Below are 20,327 nucleotides of genomic sequence, written 5' to 3'. Positions count from 1 at the left end.
GTGGAAACTATAGAAAGGGTGCAGAGGAGATTTACAAGGATGTTGCCTGGATTGGGGAGCACGCCTTATGAGAATAGGTTGAGTAAACTTGGCCTTTTCTCCTTGGAGCGATGGAGGATGAGAGGTGACTTGATAGAGGTGTATAAGATGATGAGAGACATTGATTGTGTGGATAGTGAGAGGCTTTTCCCCAGGGTTGAAATGGTTAGCACGAGAGGGCATAGTTTTAAGGTGCTTGGAAGTAGGTACACAGGAGATGTCAGGGGTAAGTTTTTTAACGCAGAGAGTGGTGAGTGCATGGAATGGGCTGTGGCAGCGGTGGTGGAGGTGGAAACAATAGGGTCTTTTAAGAGACTCCTGGATGGCTACATGGAGCTTAGAAGAATAGAGGGCTATGGGTAAGCCTAGGTCGTTCTAAGGTAGGGACATGTTTGGCACAGCTTTGTGGGCCGAAGGGCCTGTATTGTGCTGTAGGTTTTCTATGTTTCTATGTACCCTTAGCTTTCATAGGGGTCAGCCAGACATGGTACCAGTTCTAAAAAAAAAAATCTGGTAAGATCATTTTTGGTAAACGCAAAAGTGGGAAACAGTGCATATGTGAATGTAACAAATCATATAACACGACTAGAAATGTATTGTGCTGGTAACTTTGCTGTTTGCTGCAGCATTGTAGACGCCAGCTACAGTAAAAGCCTAGCTGTCCAGCCCTTCATTAACAAGCACTTTCTAATAGCCAGCTCTCAGAATGAGTACACGCTCCACCTGGGCCAAAATCAGGGCACTAAGGAAGAACTTTGGTCAGAGATTGGGACATGCTGCAGGAGCTCTCCAACTTTAACTGGGTTGGTGCTGAGAGAGTGCCCAGCTGCTATCAGGGCAGGAAGCAGGAGCACAATGCCAACACAGGGTAGCACTGATGGGGCACCTAGGCAAGCCTGCAGGTGCACATTGCTTATATACCCTTCCTTCTGCCTGCTGGAAAATGCTGAGTATCGTAGAAAAGTGTAAATGGCTTCCCCTGTTAAATTACTCGTTAAATTCTAGAGGTCATTATATACATGAAAGGGTCAATCATATAGTTAAATAGAAAAATAAATACGGGAAAAATAAGTTTACTGTATACTTACAGTATGAATGACAATAGATATTCTTATTAACTAATTCTTATAAGATGTCCAATGAAAAAAACAACCGATAAAACTATTCCACCAATTTAGTTGATAGAACTAGTTCAGGTGGGTGCTTTAACTCAACTCTTCTGTTGAACGGAAATGTTTTGAATCAGCGAAAATCGGGTGAATTAATCGGGAGAATCCAGGAGGACTCCAACAAACAAATATAACCATAGACTAGAGTGGTCACAGGACTGCAATTTTGATAAGAAACAGGACCAGACTGGTCAATGCTGGTATTTCTGCTCCATACAAGACTCCTATAACCTTCCCCATCCCATTTTCTCCATCTCTGTCCTTCCCTTTACCCCTCATATAGACTTCCTTTTGCCAAAATTGCACCAAAATTGGCTCAAGTTCCATTTTCAAACTGCCCCATGTACAGAATTTTCTGCTGAATTCCATTTTGGATTTATTATGATGGTTTTATAATTACAATGCCTGTTTTAGTCTTTGGAATGTTGCTAAGTTTGTTTTATTAATAATATTCCCAAAATTCTGTCCTTTTTGTTAACCCTCCCCCTTTTCAAATGCATTTGTGAATTCTATTAAAGATAAGAAAGAAAATTAAGAAAGAATTTGCATTTGTGCAACTTCAAAGCAAACGTATAAAACAGGTTAACACTACACTAAATCTCAGTAATGTAATTTAGTACGAGTTGAGTTATACTTGCTTACCCATTTTGTTTACAAAAGAGGCTGAGTAATCCCAGATTCCACAGTTCAGTCCAGCAGAATGGTCTCGCAGCTCATAGAGGATTTCTTCCATCTCAAATGCAGCTAAGATGTTTTCTATTAAGACTGTGGCTTTGATGGAACCAATTGGTAAACCCAACTGAAAAAGGTAATATAAGGAGGCTAATTCTACTGCAGGACAGACACTTCTCAGTTTATTCAGACTTCAAAATATCATTACTATTATTGTTTTTTCTCAGCTCAAGCCAGTAAAACCTGAGGTATGGGCACAGCCAAGAAAACTAATTTCTCAATTGCTGGAAATTTTCAGACTATTCTAGTGGTATTTAGTACTGTGGCTTTCTGAAGATTTACATAAATATTACTGTGTAGCCCTAATTGTTTAACACTATTGTGTTGTGCTTTTGGGATGACGCCAGGTGTAGATATTACTATTGGGAAAATGTATACCCTGTTCATGTTCCAAAGTCTTTCAATTTCCTCTTTTAATTCAACACATTTCTGGTGCTTTCCACTTATTGATTTCTGTAGGTTGTGTGTGTGTTTGAAATAGCCCTATCTATTAAATTAGTTGTTCTTGCTTGATTTTGCTGTATTATCATATCCAGGCAGTTATTATGGATTGTTTTATCTGTAATAATTGATTGGTGATAATATAATTTGTGGTATTCTGCCTCTAAAACTGGATTGGGCTTGTGTTTCTAGTAAGGTGTGATTTCATTAACAAGTTTGTATTTTAAAGCAAGGTTTTGATGAATGAATTTTGTCACTTGATTATGGTTATGTAAGTAATCAGATTGTGTTAAACTGCTCCAGGATTCTGTAGTGTGTTGGATTGTTTCTGTTTATTCTTGGCATTTTCAACATTTATCATTTTGAATTTGTTGGTCTTTTATTATGTATTTTTGATATTTTTTGTTATTATTATTATTATATTTAGGGTGAAAATAGATAATCAGACTTACCCTAATCTTCAATTAATTTCATGCCTGTGTTCTGAAGATCTATTATAGGTAGCTAGTCAAATCAAGTATGGGTATAAAAAGAATAGGATTTTAACCCTCCCAAAATTAAATGGATTGCCTTGGAGTCAGAGGGTGAAGTCCATTAAGTGCATTTAAGAAGGTTTAATAAAACAATATGGAGAAAGTCTTACTTAGGAATGGGCTGTACTCACCCTTATCTTAGAAAACCAGCACGGGCAAGAGGTGGAAGTGTCTGTGGTGGAATACTGGAAAAGGTGACCATAGTTCAGTAACCTTCAAGGTAGTCATGAAAAAACATAAGGTTGGTCCTTGAGTCTTAAGTTAGAGGAGGGCTATATTAATATTCTGTGTTGGGAAGGAAAATGTGCAAGAAATATTGGCAGACATTAAGGTGGATAAATCCCCAGGGCCTGACAGGATCTAGGCCAGGATGCTATGCAAAGCTAGCAAGGAGATAGCTCAGGCTGTCACAAGTTTGTTGTATCTCTATTAGCCACAGGGGGGGTACCAGCAGACTGATAACTTCAAAAAGGGAAAATAGGAAAAAGCCAAGAAACAACAGGTTAATGAGCCTTACATCAATTCTAAGAAACAGCAACAAAAAGTTCACTTCAAAAGGCAGGGACTGAATAACAGATGTCAACATAGCTTTGTGCAAGACAAATGCTATCTCACAAATCTGATTGAGTTACTTTCTGAGGAGGTAACCAAGAAATTTGATGAAGATAGTTTTATAGATGCTGTTTACATGGACTTTCACATGAGATTGGTCCTGGGATTGCTGATGAAATCACAAGTGGTCTGATTAGGAAGTTTGCTGACAATACAAAAATTAGTGTAGATAGCTATCACTGTCAGTTGGCTGAGTTGGAATAAAAGGGCTGTTTCTGTGCTGTACAACTACATGATTTTATCCCCAAACTTCACTTCCTAGAATTTGTGACCCATAATCAAACAGCAGCATTAAAAAGTCTTATCCAATCTCTGATGAGATTCTGGTGTTACAAGCCAGGGTGTGCATAGAGATTCCTTTGTGCATGTGTTGAAATACCAGATACATTTTGAATGGTAGTTTATGAGACTTAGCCAGAAACTTCCACTAACATTGGATTCCTCCAGGTGGTGAGTAGCCAATGTTGGTCACACCTTAAGCTAATGAAACAAATAAAGGGAAGTTTACCATTTGGGGACAGTGAGATCAGATGGTCTGGCCAAAATACCAGAGTATGATAGTAACATGGAAGTTCACCAACTCCTAAGTCAGACACTTCAGAATTCAAAAGGCACACCAGCCAGGAGGGGTAATTAAAGTCCAAAGTTCCAACTATTACTTCTGGTTGACACAATTATTAGGTTTAGATGGCACTCCCTCATGTATTTGGAGAAATTACTTTAGTCAGAGGGTGGTAAATCTGTGGAATTTGTTGCTATGAGTGGCTGTGCAGGCCAAGTCATTGGGTGTATTTAAGGCAGAGGTAGATAGGTTCTTGATTAGCCAGGGCATCAAAGGGTATGGGGTGAAAGCGGGGGAGTAGGGATGACTGGATGAAGTGGATCAGCCCATGGCGGAGCAGACTCAATGGGCCAAATGGCCTACTTCTGCTCCTAAATCTTATGGTCTTATGATCTTATTGGCTGTAACAGTCCACGACACCCTGCACGTAGGACTAATCACCTCATCAGCCAATAATCGAATGGATGGTTTTTTTCATCAATGGAGAGTTTGTTTCATAGAGTGTTTCAGATGCTACAAACCTTATACTATTCAACATGAAAAATTGTGAAGATACAAAAACAGCTGGATTGCAGTGAAGCTTTAACATCTACATGATAAAAAGCAGTCAGTTACAGCTACACACAATACTCTCTGCAGAAGCTTATCAAAACACATACACTAAAAAAGGAAAATAATATACAGTAGCAGTAGATGGCAGTAAGTTAAAATGATTTGAAAATTTAATAAGGATATTGATATATTTTTATTAAATTTTGCCATGCACTGACTCTTAATTCACAACTTGGTTCCACTTCTTTAAAACCATACCTTCTTTTGAGCCCAAACAAAGATCCTATTCCACAATCTGGCCTCCAGATGACTTTCAACCTGCAATTTAATGGAATAGCTGATAAATAATTGAATCTGTAAACTTTGGAATATGTTTCAGGGCATGTATTTGAACAACATATTTATCATAAAGCAAGTTTAAACATTAAAAAGTTAAATGATGTGCTCAATTGAAATTCAGGTTGGACAGTTGAACTTACAAAACGTGTAGACAAAACGCAAGCCCATAAGCTGACCACAAGATTGTAACATTAACCCTCATTTTGAAACCATACCATAGCAGACTTAATATGTCAGTTTTTAAAGAATCCCATTTTTCCTGCTACTGTTAAATTCAGCCGCAGCCTTTATTGCTGTCTATAAAAATAACATGGTTAATCAGATTTTTATGTCCACCCAAGAAACAATAAATTGCTTCTTTATAACATCCCTATATATTTGGAAAATGCCACATGATCCAAGAAAGGCTGGAATGTAACATTGCAAGATTTTTTACTTAAATAGATTCATCTGCAGCATTTATGATGTCACCCACCAAAGTAAATTGTAGCAGTTAACTTCAGTACTGACTCACCAATGGCAAATATCCTCTAGTGATTAATTGAAAGAAACATATAAAATTCCCTGAGTGATCAGAAGTATTTAAGTATTCAGATTAGGAAGGTTCCAGGTTCAGTCTCTCACTGGAGAGAATATCTTTACTCAGCCACATTGACAGTGGTACACTGTAAATATCTGCTCTCTTATTTGCTCTTAAGTAGCTTGTATCAAACAGTATCTAATAATTCAAAGCTGCCTCTTTGTCAATAACTTAACTAAGAATAAGTGCAATATGCTGAAGTGTTTGGTAAACAGCTTACTTATTTTGATGTGGAAAAGCAATGAAATCCCATTCAGTACTATATTGTAACATGGTAAAACATACTATCAATGCCAATCTGGAAACAGGGGATCCCACCTGATTTCAGAACACAACCAGATCGTTTACTAACTGGACAGGCAACTGTCTAAGGACACCAGCTCAGTAGCTTCCAGAGGAGAGGAGATGGCAGTTATAAGCTCACCCTATCCTGGAATCAACTGCAATGCAAAGCATGTTACAGCATCTCAGGTGCCTGATAGCTGCAGACTGACTTTGATGACCGAAACTGAAAAACAACTCATTGTAAAAACAATGATAAAATAATTCAAAAGGAAACTTTCAGCGTACCTTTGACAGATAAAAGAAAGGACCACATTCATTTTCAAACAAGATTCGTCCACAGTGGTACATCAGTAGTCCAAAATCAAACAGAGGCCCGGGGACTTCCCGTCCATTAATCTAATAAGTGCAATCAATATTCATTTCATATGAAATTTTAGAATAGCTAAAATCTACAACATAGATTATTGTAATAGTAAAATAATTTGCAGACTGAAGAACAACATACCATCAAGTTGTGTTCAACCACGTTCCAAGCTCTTGGTCTTAGCATTAGAACGGGAACCCTTGAGATAGGTGGTATATCTAGATATATAATTCAACAGCATTGTAAATATTTAGCTATTGCCATTGTATTTGCCAAGAAATGTTGTCTCTGATTTGTTTTCCTTCGGTGAAAGATGATCGAAAGCAAGTATGGTGATATGATAAAACTCAATTGGCCAGTACATTGGTGAAGTTCACTAGTAATTCTCACCATCTGAATGTTCTGGTGGAAGAGGTTTTAACTTGCCTTATATTGTCATCTACTCCAGATGAGCAAAGTATTAGTCACAAAGTTAAATCCTGAGGGTTTGGCCTCTGCAGTTAAAGGCATAATTTTGCTCACTTAAGCCCTAAATACTGAAGCATACTCCAAATACTTTCCCTCTATTTTACTGGTCTCTGGGGCGAACACACTTCAGGCCTCTTTCTTTGCCACTTCATTGGATGCCAATATTCAATGACCCATGCAGATCCCCTGCATGTTCCTTATTTTCTTGATGACTACTTCCTAGGGATTTGGCATTCCCACTGGTGGGAATCAGTGTTGGGATGGAATAACATCCTGGGTCTCATGCTATAGGAGGAAAAGTAGTTTGCTCATTTACCTCCATGTTAACCACCCTAGTAAAATAAAATCACCCTTAATATTTTGAATGCATCAGTCAGACAGAAATTTTAATAGCTTCGAACTGCTATGGATTTCAGATGTTTTCTTATTATTTTTGCCTGAGTGATCTTAACAAACTCTATAATATATTAATAAATAAATTCCACTGCAGACAATTTATATTCGGTTGCAGGCACTAAATGCACAATATTGTAGCGTGTACACAGTTTCCAAAATTCAATTCCTTTGGCTTTGCTGAAATTTAATTTCAGAAGCAGAGTGTAACGGGGTCCTAAATTACCCCTATGAACTGTGCTTTTGAAAAGAGAGAGAGGGAGTTAGTTAACACCGACATCTTGTTTTTAAGAGAGAGAGAAAAAAAGAGAGAGAGACGAAAACTGCTTTGAGATGGTGCTATGAACGCCTAAGGTTCATATTTCCTGTGGACTGTCACTTTAAGGTTCGAGGAAGATCTGAGATTAACTTTTGGATTTCTGCTGAGTTCGGAGAGAGAGGGCACTGAGCAGCTCGTAAGTCGCTATGGTGACCGAGGGCGGCGTTATTTGATGGACAATCGATGTTATGGTTTCTCTGGAGCGTGTTTATACTTCCCAAGGACATGGCCTGCTGGTGCATTCTTACACAGAAAGAGAAGGGAGGAGTTATTTGAATGACAGTTGAGATAAATAGGAGGTCTGTCATAGTCCGGATCGGGGTCCCTTTAAATTTACCTTGTTTTTGTTACGATCCGGACCATTGATTCCCTGTTTTCCCATGTCCCTTGGCTTTGGTGATTAGAGGCAATTAACGCTCGGCTGAACTGGTAGTTTATAGTCTCCGGCATTCAGCCGTTCGGCGCGGGAATGTCTGCAAAATCATCAAAGGTATGGTGTGCTGATGTCATCTGGCAGGAGCAAGCCTAGTCTCTGCCGAAGCGAGTGCCAGTAATTCACCCTTCCTCACCGGAGTGACCCTGTCCAGTTACCTTGCGGAAGCGAGCCTGCAAAGTTTCCTCATCAAGGTGGGTCTGTAAGTTAACCCACCGGAGAGAATCAGGAGCCGCTGTCTACTGTTCCTGGGCCAAGTCTAGAGCTCACCACTACCCGAAGGTTCCAAGTGCCACGTACTGGCTCCGGCGGCATCCAAGTACCATGTCCAAGTCCTGGCTCCGGCAGCATCCAAGTACCACGTCCAAGTCCTGGCCCTGGCGGCGTCCGAGTATCAAGTCAAGTCCTTTCCCTGGCGGCATCCAAGTACCAAGTCAAGTCCTGGCCCTGGCGGCATCCGAGTACCTAGTCAAGTCCTGGCCCTGGCGGTCTGTGATTCCTGTCCTACCCCTCTGTCTGAATCCCTTCTCTGCCCCTCTCGCCTCTAGCCCTATCTGTAGCCCTTGCCTGCACCTCAGTCTAGTTCTATCGCTGGAACTAGATAGGAACTGTGTTGTTCTTTGGTGTTTGTCTTGTCTTGTCCTCGCCTCCGTGGGGTAAGTCAGGCTGTCTTGCCGTTGCTCCGCGGGGAGTCATGTCTTGTCTTGTCCTCGCATCTGTGGGGTAAGTCTGGCCGTCTTGCCGTTGCCCCGCGAGGAGCCATGTCTTGTCTTGTCTTGTCCTCGCCTCCGTGGGGTAAGTCTGGCCATCTTGCCGTTACCCCGTGGGGGGTCATGAGTCCTGGCCCTATGTCCTGTACCCAAGGAGGGGTCCCGGCTCTCTGTTCTGTGTGTGAGTCCCGGCCCTATGTCCTGTACCCAAGGAGGGGTCCTGGCTCTCTGTTCTGTGTGTGAGTCCCGGCCCTACGTCCTGTATACAAGGAAGGGTCCCGACTCTGTGTTCTGTGTATGTGTCCATGGTTCCATGTACCTATTCTCTCGAGACCGAGGCTCTGTTTTCCATGTTCCTCCTCTCTCTAGCCCATATCATGTCCATGCCTGGTTCTGGGGTCTGAGCCCAAGGCAAGACCCAGGTATTGGGTCCTTGCCCAGTCTCGGGCTCGGAGTCCATACCCTAGCCTCTTCATGTCTCCTCTAGTTCTGGGAGTGGATTCCGAGTCCTAGCCCAGACCCTTGGTCCCAGCCTAGTCGTAGTCCTCAGTCCGCTATTCCTACTCCTGCCTTGCTCTCCTGGTTTCGCGCGATAAACCATTAACCTCACAAGATGTATCTTGCATTTGGGTCCACCCTTGCTCCCAATGCCCCCGCCCTTGTGACAAGGTCAGATGATAGACCTACAACACATGTTTTTGGATACTGAATAAGCTTTGTTGTGCCCACAGAAAAAGTGGGTTTTTTGGAGGATCGATCAGGCGGATCGATCAGTGGCTCTTGCAGTGAGAAAAGGGAGTGACTGGTGGGGAGTTGTCCATGTGTTTCCAACCCTTGCCTGGGTTGATGATTCCACTACAGAAGAACGGTCCCCTTTGTTGAAGTCACAGTCGGTGACTTTTAAAGGATTTCGGAGGACAACGGGAAGATCGACGGCATCAGCTCATCTGAAGACTGAAATCTCTCCCTCTCTCTCTCTCCATCACTACTCAACTCAATACCACGAACTGAACTGAACTTTACTCACTATCGTAAGACTATCTATTTACCCCTAGACTTCAAGCTTGGTTTTCCTATATATTCCACACTTACTTATATATAATCATTGCTAACCTGTTTGATTTATCTGCATTTATATTACTGTATTGTGTAGTTACTAATAAATATTATTAGTTAATAGCAATACCTGACTCCAAAGTGTTTTCCATTTCTGCTGGTTCGTTAACCTGTCACAGAGTACATGACACAGAGTGTAAAGTATTATATGATTATTGCATTACTTTAGGCTAATGGGAAATGGTCTTTTCTGTCATAAAGCTACACGTGTTGGTTCAATAATTTTTTGTTTAGCAAATTTTTCACATTTCTTTGTCAAATATGGTCCTATGCAATGCTGGACTGGATTGCTCCACAAATATTGGATGTACCATATGTGCACAATACAAGAAAACAGGAGCAGGTCAGAGGGTGGAGAGTCTTTGTAATTCTCTTCTCCAAAGAACTATAGCAGCAGAGGAATTAAATATATATTGAAAGTGGAGACTGGCAGATATTTAAACTACAAGGGAGCCAAGAGGGTTAGGCAGAGAACAGGTAAGTTGTGCTTAGACCAAGCTTGCATCAACTATAATCTCATCAAACAGAAAGGAACTAATTGGCCTATTCCTGCTCCTGTTTCTTATGCTTGTATGTGCAGTTCAGACTGTGCTTCAGCACTTCATAGATATAGAATCACAGAACTCTGTGACACAAAAGTCCAATGTGTTTGCAGTTGTGTAAAAAGAACTATCTGACCTAAGTTCACATCACGGCTCTTGACCTGTAGTTTTTATAGCATGAAGCATGAAGTAATCCTCCAAGAATCTTGTAAATGCAGCGAATGTTTCTAGCTCTACATTGCTGATTAGCCAATCAATCCCAGATCTTCAGCGCCATATAATAACAGAGGACCTATCATCAGCTTTATTCCTTCTACCAACTAACCAAATGTGTTCTCCTGGAGTAATTTTAATAGGAGCCTTGAAAAACCTGGGTCACACAACCATGGCAAATAGAAAAAGTAAAAAAAAATGACTATCCTTGGTCCTAAAGTTTATTTGTTCAGTAAAACTGTAGATTGACTGACACTAAACAGAGATTGAATTCTTACCTGGAAACTGGTTATGAACTGCTTTGTAAACATTGAAAAGTCCTTGGAGTTGATTAAAATAGGTGGGACAGTGACCATCATCAAAATCTGTCTGTAAAACACATAAGTAAATTAGTTGTTTAAACCTATATTTGCAGAGGTTCATTTTCATAAGTCATTCTTACGCATCATCCTTCTTGTGTATTAACACAAGAACCGGATGTAACAAACACTTCCCGATTGACCCAGATACTTGTTGGATTCACCCCAGCATGACAATCAAGATAATAATTCCACATTTCCCATAGATGTTGAATTTTCATTTATCCCACGCAAGACTGTTTCTCTGATGTTTTCCTTTGCCAGAGGAAACAGAAGAAGGGGACCTATCCTATGCTTTCCCTAGATACTGAGACAAAATATGTGATATCACAGCAGAGATGGGCTGATACAAAAAGTTGTGTCTAATCGGTTGTTTTAAAGTGTACAACCAGATATGGGAAGGAATCAGAGATATTTGTTTCATCTCCACACTTTCTTTTGATAACATTTAGGATCATGGAATAAATAGTAGATCACATCTTTCAGCTGTCTTTTTGCTACTCTCCAAAAGGCTAGTGAGTATAGGCACCAACTAATGTATCACTCAGTAACACAGAATGTATTTTCTGATCCATACTGATTTAGCCAAAATTAACCCAAATAAATTTGTGCAGTGTGGTACAATCAGTGAGCTGCTGCCACACTACTCCACTCAATCCTGCCTTCTAATAATGTCCGCGTGGAGATTGTGCACTCGACTGTGGGCGTGGGTTTTCTTTGAATGTCTGGTGTCCACCCATATCCCAAAGATAGGCAGGTAGGTAGGTATGCCACTGATGATCACTCAACTGCATAGGTGGCTTGTGCCATCCACGAGGAATTGAAGGGAATGTGGGAAGAAGAAATTATATTTCTGTAGGATCAGTGTAGCTGGGTGGTTGATGGTCAGTGCAGACTTAGTGGGCCAAATGGTAAGAAAATAGCTCATGTTTTGTCATTTGACTGTACAATGGGAAACTGAGAACTCCTCTGGAGAACACACATGCATCATTAACTTCATAAGTCCAGAAACTGATGACATGAACTCCTTGATCCTCAACACTCTCCTGCACCATTATCTTCAAAATCAGTGGTCTGATGAGGATTACCTTGTACACTATTTCCAGTCTATTGTTGCATATTATTGCCTGGAAACATTTAAAAAAAAATTAGGAGAAGGTGTGGACCAGTCATTCCTGGCTGATTTTCTATTTCAATACCAAGTTTCTGCTCTCTCCGCATATCCCTTGATGCTTTTTTTAAATCTAGAAACCTATTCACAGCCATGAAGTATTACTGAAATGGAGATGAGTTTGCAATTGTATATGAGCTGTGCTTACTGCTTAACAACCTCTCATGACCTAAAAATCTAAATGGAAATGCACGCATTGACATTTATCCAGATACAGTAAAGCTCAGATAATTTGCTGTCTGATGATCCAGGAATCCCAGTGGTTCGTCATCTGGATTATCAGGTAATTTTTGCTGCACTCCCTTCCAATTTATTGCAGTCACTTCTCCTACATTCCCTCCTATCAGGGTTCAGTTTCCCGTACCTCCTTTCAGTCACCAAAACCCCTGCTCCTACACTCCATTTCCACTCACTCTGCACTCCCCTCCACCTCACCACGTCCCTGTTTCCCACAATCTCCTTAAAAATTACCAGTGTTTCTTGCACTCTTTTTAAATTTACCAGATTAACTCTGAAACGGGTATGGACTTGGACCATAGGCTTTTTTTCAGTCTTACAGTTTTTTTTAATATTCTATGCTTTTTGCCTGATATTTCTCGTTTTTTATGTGCAGGAGGAGGGATTTGGGGGTTGGGACGTGTCTGTTCTGTTTTTGTGCGGGGAGGGGGAATTAGTGGTCACTGTGCCTGTTCAGTTTTTGTTAATTTTTTTGTGCAGGAGGGGGGACTTTGGTGCCTTTCTTTTCTTTCTTGGTTTCATGGCTACCCAGAGAATTTCAGAGTTGTATACTCTGATAATAAATAAAGCTTTGAACCTTTGCTAATGAGCGTAAGAGCAAAAATATTGATATAACATCCAACTGTCTGGAAGATCTGCTCATCTGGCACCATCAAAGTCCCAATTATGCCAGATTATCAGAGTTTCATTGTTAATATTTCAAAATACAACGAACTTAATAAAAATCCCTTTTTACTGAAGGTTTTTTTGTGATAGTTCAACTACTCCCTTCTTCTCTGAGAAATGCTCTACTCTTTGCTAATTACTTAAAATGTGCATTCTTCTACAGGGTTTGACGTCTTGAATCCTTCAGAGTAATTGATTGTTACACTGCTTATTGACATCACTATTGTTGGATGCCAGAGATCCTCCAGAAATGACAATTCAAACCTTGCCACAGAGGTCATCAGATTTTCATTGATAGTTTTCTAACAGGTCCGCAGCAAGCACCCGCTCTTTACTAAAAATCCAGACTAATAGATGAAAGCTGCTGCTTCTTAAGTTGCAAAGATGATGATTCATCTTATCTGCATCGATTTAGAATGAGCCAATGATAAAGGTGGGTAAATGTCAGGAGTCAGCAGACAGATAAAGTATTTTGAAACTGCAAAACCTGAATAAAGAATTTGATCAAATTAATGTTGATGTTGGGTGTAGGAAACTAGAGCCAGCACAACTGAGAAGAATATGGCACTGCAAGAGAAAAGACATATAATTAAATCTTTTTGGAAAATAAACAAGGAAAATATCTATGAAAGAAGCACTGAAATATAAAAAGATGGTATTGTGATTTCTGAAGCTTTCCTATGCTGTTGGATGACTTGCAATCAGATAAAAGTTCAATATAGAAATGACCCCATTATTTTCCACTTTCATTTTTATCTTGGCTAAAGTACTGTGAAACTGCAAAACCTGAATAGAGAATTTGACCAAATTAATGTGGATATTGGGTATTAGGACTTGAATTCTTTGCTTCCTGATTGAAAAATATTGAAGAACTGGGTCGGCAAAATTACACATTCAAATCAGCCATTATAACCTGCCTGTCACCAGAGTATTGCTTCAAAAGATTTGAGAGAATCCATTTCTGTTGCAAGACTGGTAAATAATTACTCCAGTACAATAAGTATTAATCAAAGTTTGCCTTAATATAAGTTTGCTTTAATATATAATATCTACCTGCCCCGCAACCCACCCATCACCCAGAGGTTCCTTTAGCCATCCAAATTTTTTATATTTTACCATTATAGATATTTATAATCCAAAGCAGACCTGAAATTTGCCTACAATGAATCAATTTGCCAGACTTTTGTCTGGGACACTGTGTGGAGCAATTTTCCATGTCTATTGTTTGGATGTTTTATATTTTAGCCCATGAATATTACAATTGATCCTTTTGTTTACATGAAGCTTTGTACTGTAATACTAACAGCAGCATTTGAAAATAAGTGCAGCAGTAAGCCACAGGCTCCTTGGGCCTGCATCACCATTCAATATGACCATGGCTAACCTAAACTGGCCTCAATTCCTCTACTGAATTAGTTCCCTTTAACCTCAAGTTCCTGCATCTTTCAAGTATTTATATTCCTCCATCTGAACTATATCTAATGGTCTGACTTCTACCACCCTTGGGGGCAGAGAATTCCAGAGATTCACTACCCTCTCAGAAAAGAAATATCTACTAGTTCAGTTTTAAATGACCAGCTGTTGCACTGACAAGCCCTTGTTTATGTCTCTCCCACTAGTGAAAATATTTAAACATCTACCCAGTCAAGGTCCTTTGAAATCTTACATGTTTGAATAAAGTCACTCCTCAATCTTTCAAACTCAAGGAAATACAAGCTCAAACTAGCTAGCCTATCTTGACAGGACAAAGTTTTTCATCTGGTCAAAATACTTCATCTAGGCAAATTCTTGATGATGACTCTCATTTTGAGCAAAATTAAACTTAAAAGAGTAAGGTTTTTGAAGGGAGAAGAGTAGAATTGGTGGAAGAAGCCATTTTCAAATGTTTATTCTTTCTTTTGTAGTGTAACAATGTCAAAGGGCACTGTTTATTCAAAGTGGAAAGGTAGATTTACTCAACTCTACTCATCCAAATTCAGGCTTCTGCAACTTAAGATATCTGACGTGTGTCAATTTATTGTTTAGTTTTCACATCAGTTAAGGCAACACATCTAACAGTAGATCTTACCTGAATGCCCTGTGCAGTGGAACACAAGGCCTTGAGGAAACATTCAGTATTGGCTGGAGACACATCCCCAAGGTCTACGTGCCTGTTCACCAATCTCCGTGGGACAGGCTGAACTTTCCAGGATTGGTCCTCTCGGATGTGTGACGTATGAGGCAAAAATTCAGGAAGTCCACCAAGACGATCCAGGCCCAGCTTTTTAACTATTCTCAGCTGAAATATCTGCAGGAAAGTATGCATTGGAATATGCAAATTATTTCATGCCATTCAATGAACTAACAAACAAATAGCCAAAAGGGAATGGAGGGGTGCTTTAACCACTGGATGTCAATGATTTAACAATGCCATCCATGGTGCCAAGGCTCCTCTGCTCCAATTAACAACCATTCTACATCCATTTCATCCGAATTTTAAACTTGGTCTTATTGATGCACCTGGTGGCTCTGACATGCATCACCAAGAGGCTGGACATAGCGCACATCAACTCCAGCCTCCCAGACAAGTTTTGTCCACTGCAATTTGCCTATCACTGAAACAGATCCACAATGGATGCCATCTCCCTAGACCTACACGCATCCCTGGAGCACTTGGACAGTAAAGATACTTCTGTTACTACTGTCTGCTGACTACAGCTCCATCTTCAATACTATAATTCCAAGCAAGCTCACCTGCAAGCTCATTGACCTGGGACTCAACACCTCCCTTTGCAACCGAATCCTTCTGACCAATAGACTGCAATCAGTAAGGACTGGTAGCAACACCTCCGTCAGGATTATCCTCAACAGTGGTGCTCAGTACTCAACCCCCTACTTCATTCTCGATTTACTCAGGACTGCATGGCCAGACTCTGCTCTAATTCCATCTACAAGTTTGCAGATGACATCATCATAGTGGAATGAATCTCAAATAATGATCAGTCACAGTACAGGAAGGAGACAGAATCTCGTGGCGTAGTGTCATGACAACAATCTTTCCCTCAATGTCAGCAAAACAAAAGATCTCATTAACTTCAGGAAAATGGTGGGGGGGGGGTGTTCACATACTGCTGTTTATATCAATGGTGCTGAGGCTGAGAGCTAAAAGTTCTAGGAATGATCATCACCAATAGTATGTCCTAGCTCAACCACGAAGAAGCCAAGAAAATGCACCAGTACCTCTACTTCCTCAGGAGATCAAAGAAATCCGGCATTTCCCCTATGACCCTCACCAAGTTTTATAGAGGCACTATAGAAAATTACTTATCTTGATGTACTGATGCAATGAAATGATCTGTATCGATGGCATGCTAAACAAAGCTTTTCACAGTACCCCAGTATATGTGACAATAATAAGCTACATTTACTGCTGCAATTTTCCCATCACCACAATAGATCTACAGTGAAGGCAATCTCACTGGCTCTCCACGCGGCCTTAGATCACCGAGTACAGCCTTTCTCAACCTTTCTGCCCTGGAAGAATCCTAGAAATAACTTCCAGGTTTCAGGGAAACTCTGCGTTAAAATTATTATACTTACAGCTCAAGGTACATTAGCGTGATCAGTAAATTGTAGATATAATAATCCAAAAATAATTATCAATGTTCTCTTGAGTAGAGAATGAATTTTTAGGCAACCAAAGAAGCTGCAGAGGGTTGTAAATTTAGTTGGCTCCATCTTGCCTACAAATTACCCAGGACATCTTCAAGGAGCGGTGTCTCAGAAAGGCAGTGTCCATTATTAAGGACCCCTAGCACCCAGGGCATGCCCTGTTCTCACTGTTACCATCAGGTAGGAGTTACAGAAGCCTGAAGGCACACACTCAGCGATTCAGGAACAGCTTCTTTCCCTCTGCCATCCAATTCCTAAATGGACATTGAACCCTTGGACACTACCTAACTTTTTAATATACAAAGTATATTATTTCTGTTCTTTGCACGATTTTTAAGCTATTCAATATATGTATACTGTAATTAATTTACTTATTTATTATTGTTATTTTATTTTTTCTTCTATATTATGTATTGCATGAACTGCTGCTGCTAAGTTAACAGATTTCACGTCACATGCCGGTGATAATAAACCTGATTCTGATTCTGATTCTGACCTGTCTCGAAAACAAAAACAGGTAGTTAAGCTTAGCTTACCTTTCTTGAAATTAATCCCTTTCTTTCCCTTTCATAAATTTTAAAAACTCATAAGGCAAACATAATAGGTTTGTGTTAAATAACTGACTTATGCCAAAATGGGATTTAATTTTTCTAAAAGTAGGCTCAGTAGATTTAAGGTTGTAAATTGATTTTAATTATTGCTATTTCCGACATGAAAATTTATTTAAGTATTGAATAGTAAAGTTACTACAAACCATAAGTCAAAGCAATATGAATAAAAATATAGCCTAAGACATAATTTCATACAAGACTTTGAAAAAACATCTTCTTGCTATGTGACATGATCAGGCTCAAATACAAGTCTAGAATGTGAAAACTCTGCTTGTTTTTTGCTGCACAAATACTCAATTCTAGGTTGAATTTGAGAAAAGCACACACAGATATCACCTTCATTTGAAATGAGATGATATCTATCCTTGCTCTTGATACTTGTTAAACAAGAAAAAGCTTGCTCACATATGTAAAACTGCAGCAAAGTTTTCATTGCTTTCTTATGAATGGCAGGATACTCTTCTTTCACAGAAACCCAGAACTTGTCTGGGGGCAGGTCAGTAAATCTCATCTTGAGTGTATGATCAGAGTGCAGCTCAAAGTTCTTCCTCTTCTCTCATGGTCAAGTTCTCAAGCTGAGCAGAAGATTCAGAGAAAGGGTCCCTCACCCAGTCATACACTTGTGTTGAAAGGGAGGAAAATGCTGTTCAATTTTGTTCTGCAGTTCTTCCAAGTGGTTTTCAATAAGACTTAAGATTTTTTGATATCCTTCCTCATTCTCAAGCCCAAGAAGCAGTGGAAACATTTCAAGATTTCCTTTTGCAACATGATTTTCACAAAGATTCAGTTCTCTTTTAAATCCAAGAATCTTGTCACTTGAAGTCAAAACATTTTCTCCAGGGCCTTGCAGAGACTTGTTCAACTGGTTCATATAATGAAAAATGTCTGCTAAGTGGGCTAATTTCTGCAGCCATTCTTTATCTTCAAAGCACTCAGCAAAATCTGGCCTACTATTTTCTTGAAAGTATTCCTGCAATTCATTTTTCAACTCAGACACCCTGTTGAGAACTCTTCCTCTGCTAAGCCACCGGTTTTCCATATGTAGCAGGAGATGGGTGTGCTCTTTGTCCAGGTTATCACGCAGTTTTTAAAAAATTCTCGAGTGAACTGGTCTTTGCTTAATAAAGTTAACCATTTCTGTAGCATCATCCAGACTTTTTTCATTTCATCTCCAAGAGTTTTTGACATCAGCAACTCTCTGTGAACAAAGCAGTGCATTATGATAACATCAGGATTTTCTTTTTTGACAAGAGAAACGAAACCTCTCATGGAGCCAAACATTGATGGGGCACCATCAGTACAAATGGTGACACAGTTCCTCCAAGACAGACCTTTTGTTTCCCGATATGAAGACAAAACATTACATATATCTTGGCCTTTGCTTGTTTCGGACAGCTCTTTGCAACAGAAAAGTTTTCTTGAATTTCACCATCATTTACAAATCTTACAAATGCTGCAACATGACATTTATTGGCAAAATCTGTTGACTCATCAACCTGGGTAGAGAAGCTGTTGTTTTTCAGTTTATCACAAAAACCTCTTCAGCATCAATACTTATTTAAGAAAAGATGTGCTGACATTGGAGAGGGTTCAGAGAAGATTCACTAGAATGATTCTGGGAATGAGAGGGTTAACATATAAGGAATGTTCGTCCGCTCTTGGACTGTACTCCTTGGAGTTTAGAAGAATGAGGGGGGGCTTCGTTGAAACATTTCGAATGTTGAAAGGCATGGACAGAGTGGATGTGGCAAAGTTGTTTCCCATGGTGGGAGAATCTAGTACAAGAGGACATGACTTAAGGATTGAAGGGCGCCCATTCAGAACCGTGATGCGAAGACAATTTTTGAGCCAGAGGGTGGTGAATCTGTGGAACTTGTTGCCACAGGCGGCAGTGGAGGTCAAGTCATTGGGTGAACTTAAGGCAGAGATTGATAGGTATCTGAGTAGCCAGGGAGCCATTGCTACATTTGTAAGTTGTTTGCCACAGACTAGGCACAATGGAATAGGACACCTTGGATCACCAGTCCATGTAAAGCCCATTGCCAAAAATCACCACATTGGACTGACAGATATGTCTGAAAAACATGGAGATTAATAAAATACAAAACAAAATAGCATAACAAATAACTAAATGAGAAAACCACAAAAATATGAAAACTTCATAATACAATTTGCTTCTAACCTGCATAAATGTTTGCAACATTTCCAACAACAGCAAAGCAGCAGGCCAGCAGCTGAATTGCGGCGTGTAAAAATTCCTTCTTTAGAATGAAAATACAGTGCTCACCAAGTTATCAACAGCCTTCCCCATCTCACATCAAAAACTGAGAGTGGACTCAACCAAATAAACATGGTCCAACTGTGTACTGCCATACTGGGCCGAGAGCTCTCTAGTGAGATTGCTAATGGGGCTGCTTGGCCACTGTCCACTACTGGAAGCTTTAGCATTGTGCATCATGTGAAGTTCAAAAAACAATGCTATTTTTAAAATTACAATCTCTTGCAGAACCATAGGGTTCTGCAGAACCCCAGTTGAGAAACCCTGACCTAAACACTAGCAGTATGTACGTCAGGCTGCTGTTAATTGACTAAGGATTCAACACAATCATACCCTTAGTTCTAACCAACAAGCTCCAAAACCTGGGCTTCTGTACTTCCCTTTGCAACTAGATCATTGACTTTCTCACCAAGGGACCACAGTCTGGGCAGATCAGAAATAAAATCTCCTTCTCGCTGACAATCAACACAGGCACACCTCAAAGATGGGTGCTTAGCCCAGTAATCTATTCTTTCCACACCCATGAATAAGTGGCTAGGCACGGCTCAAACACCATCTATAAATTTGCTGATGACAAAATTATTGTTGGCGGAATTCAGATGATAACGAAGAAGCATACATCAGGCGCGATATATCAGCTGGTTGCGTCACGTTGCAGTAACAACCTTGCACTCCATGTCCGTAAGAGCAAGGAATTGATTGCGAACTTCAGGAAGGGGAAGTCAAGGAGACACTTACTAGTGCTTATTGAGGGACCAGAAGCGGAAAGAGTGAGCGGTTTCAAATTCCTGGCTGTCAACATCTTTAAGGATCTATCCAGGGCCCAACATATTGACATAATTACAAAGAAGGCCTGGCAGTGGCTGTATTTCATTAGGAGTTTGCGGCGAATTGCTATGTCACCAAAGACACTTCCAAATTTCTACCGTTGTACCGTAGAGAGTGTTCTAAC

General features: G+C 40.1%; 1 protein-coding gene across 7 annotated transcripts in view; it reads right to left on the bottom strand.

The window, feature by feature from the left end:
* Nucleotides 1–20,327, bottom strand: part of ugl (ureidoglycolate lyase) — a 73,700-nt gene that overhangs the window by 25,777 nt on the left and 27,596 nt on the right. For 6 of the 7 annotated variants that reach the window (XM_072256209.1, XM_072256210.1, XM_072256212.1 and 3 more), the window contains 6 exons: nt 14,904–15,122; nt 10,681–10,771; nt 6,350–6,426; nt 6,130–6,240; nt 4,899–4,958; nt 1,851–2,007 (listed from right to left, as the gene is read on the bottom strand). In XM_072256209.1, the coding sequence (XP_072112310.1) occupies nt 1,851–2,007; nt 4,899–4,958; nt 6,130–6,240; nt 6,350–6,426; nt 10,681–10,771; nt 14,904–15,122 (715 nt within the window). Of the gene's footprint in view, nt 1–1,850; nt 2,008–4,898; nt 4,959–6,129; nt 6,241–6,349; nt 6,427–9,717; nt 9,758–10,680; nt 10,772–14,903; nt 15,123–20,327 lie in introns of those variants that run through there. The other variant, XM_072256213.1, reaches the window with a different exon arrangement.

The sequence above is a fragment of the Mobula birostris genome, chromosome 4, assembly GCF_030028105.1.
Source record: "Mobula birostris isolate sMobBir1 chromosome 4, sMobBir1.hap1, whole genome shotgun sequence".
In the NCBI taxonomy this organism is placed as follows: Eukaryota; Metazoa; Chordata; class Chondrichthyes; order Myliobatiformes; family Myliobatidae; genus Mobula; species Mobula birostris.
Note: the sequence above shows the minus strand (reverse complement) of the source record. Positions and strands in the feature narration are given on the sequence as shown.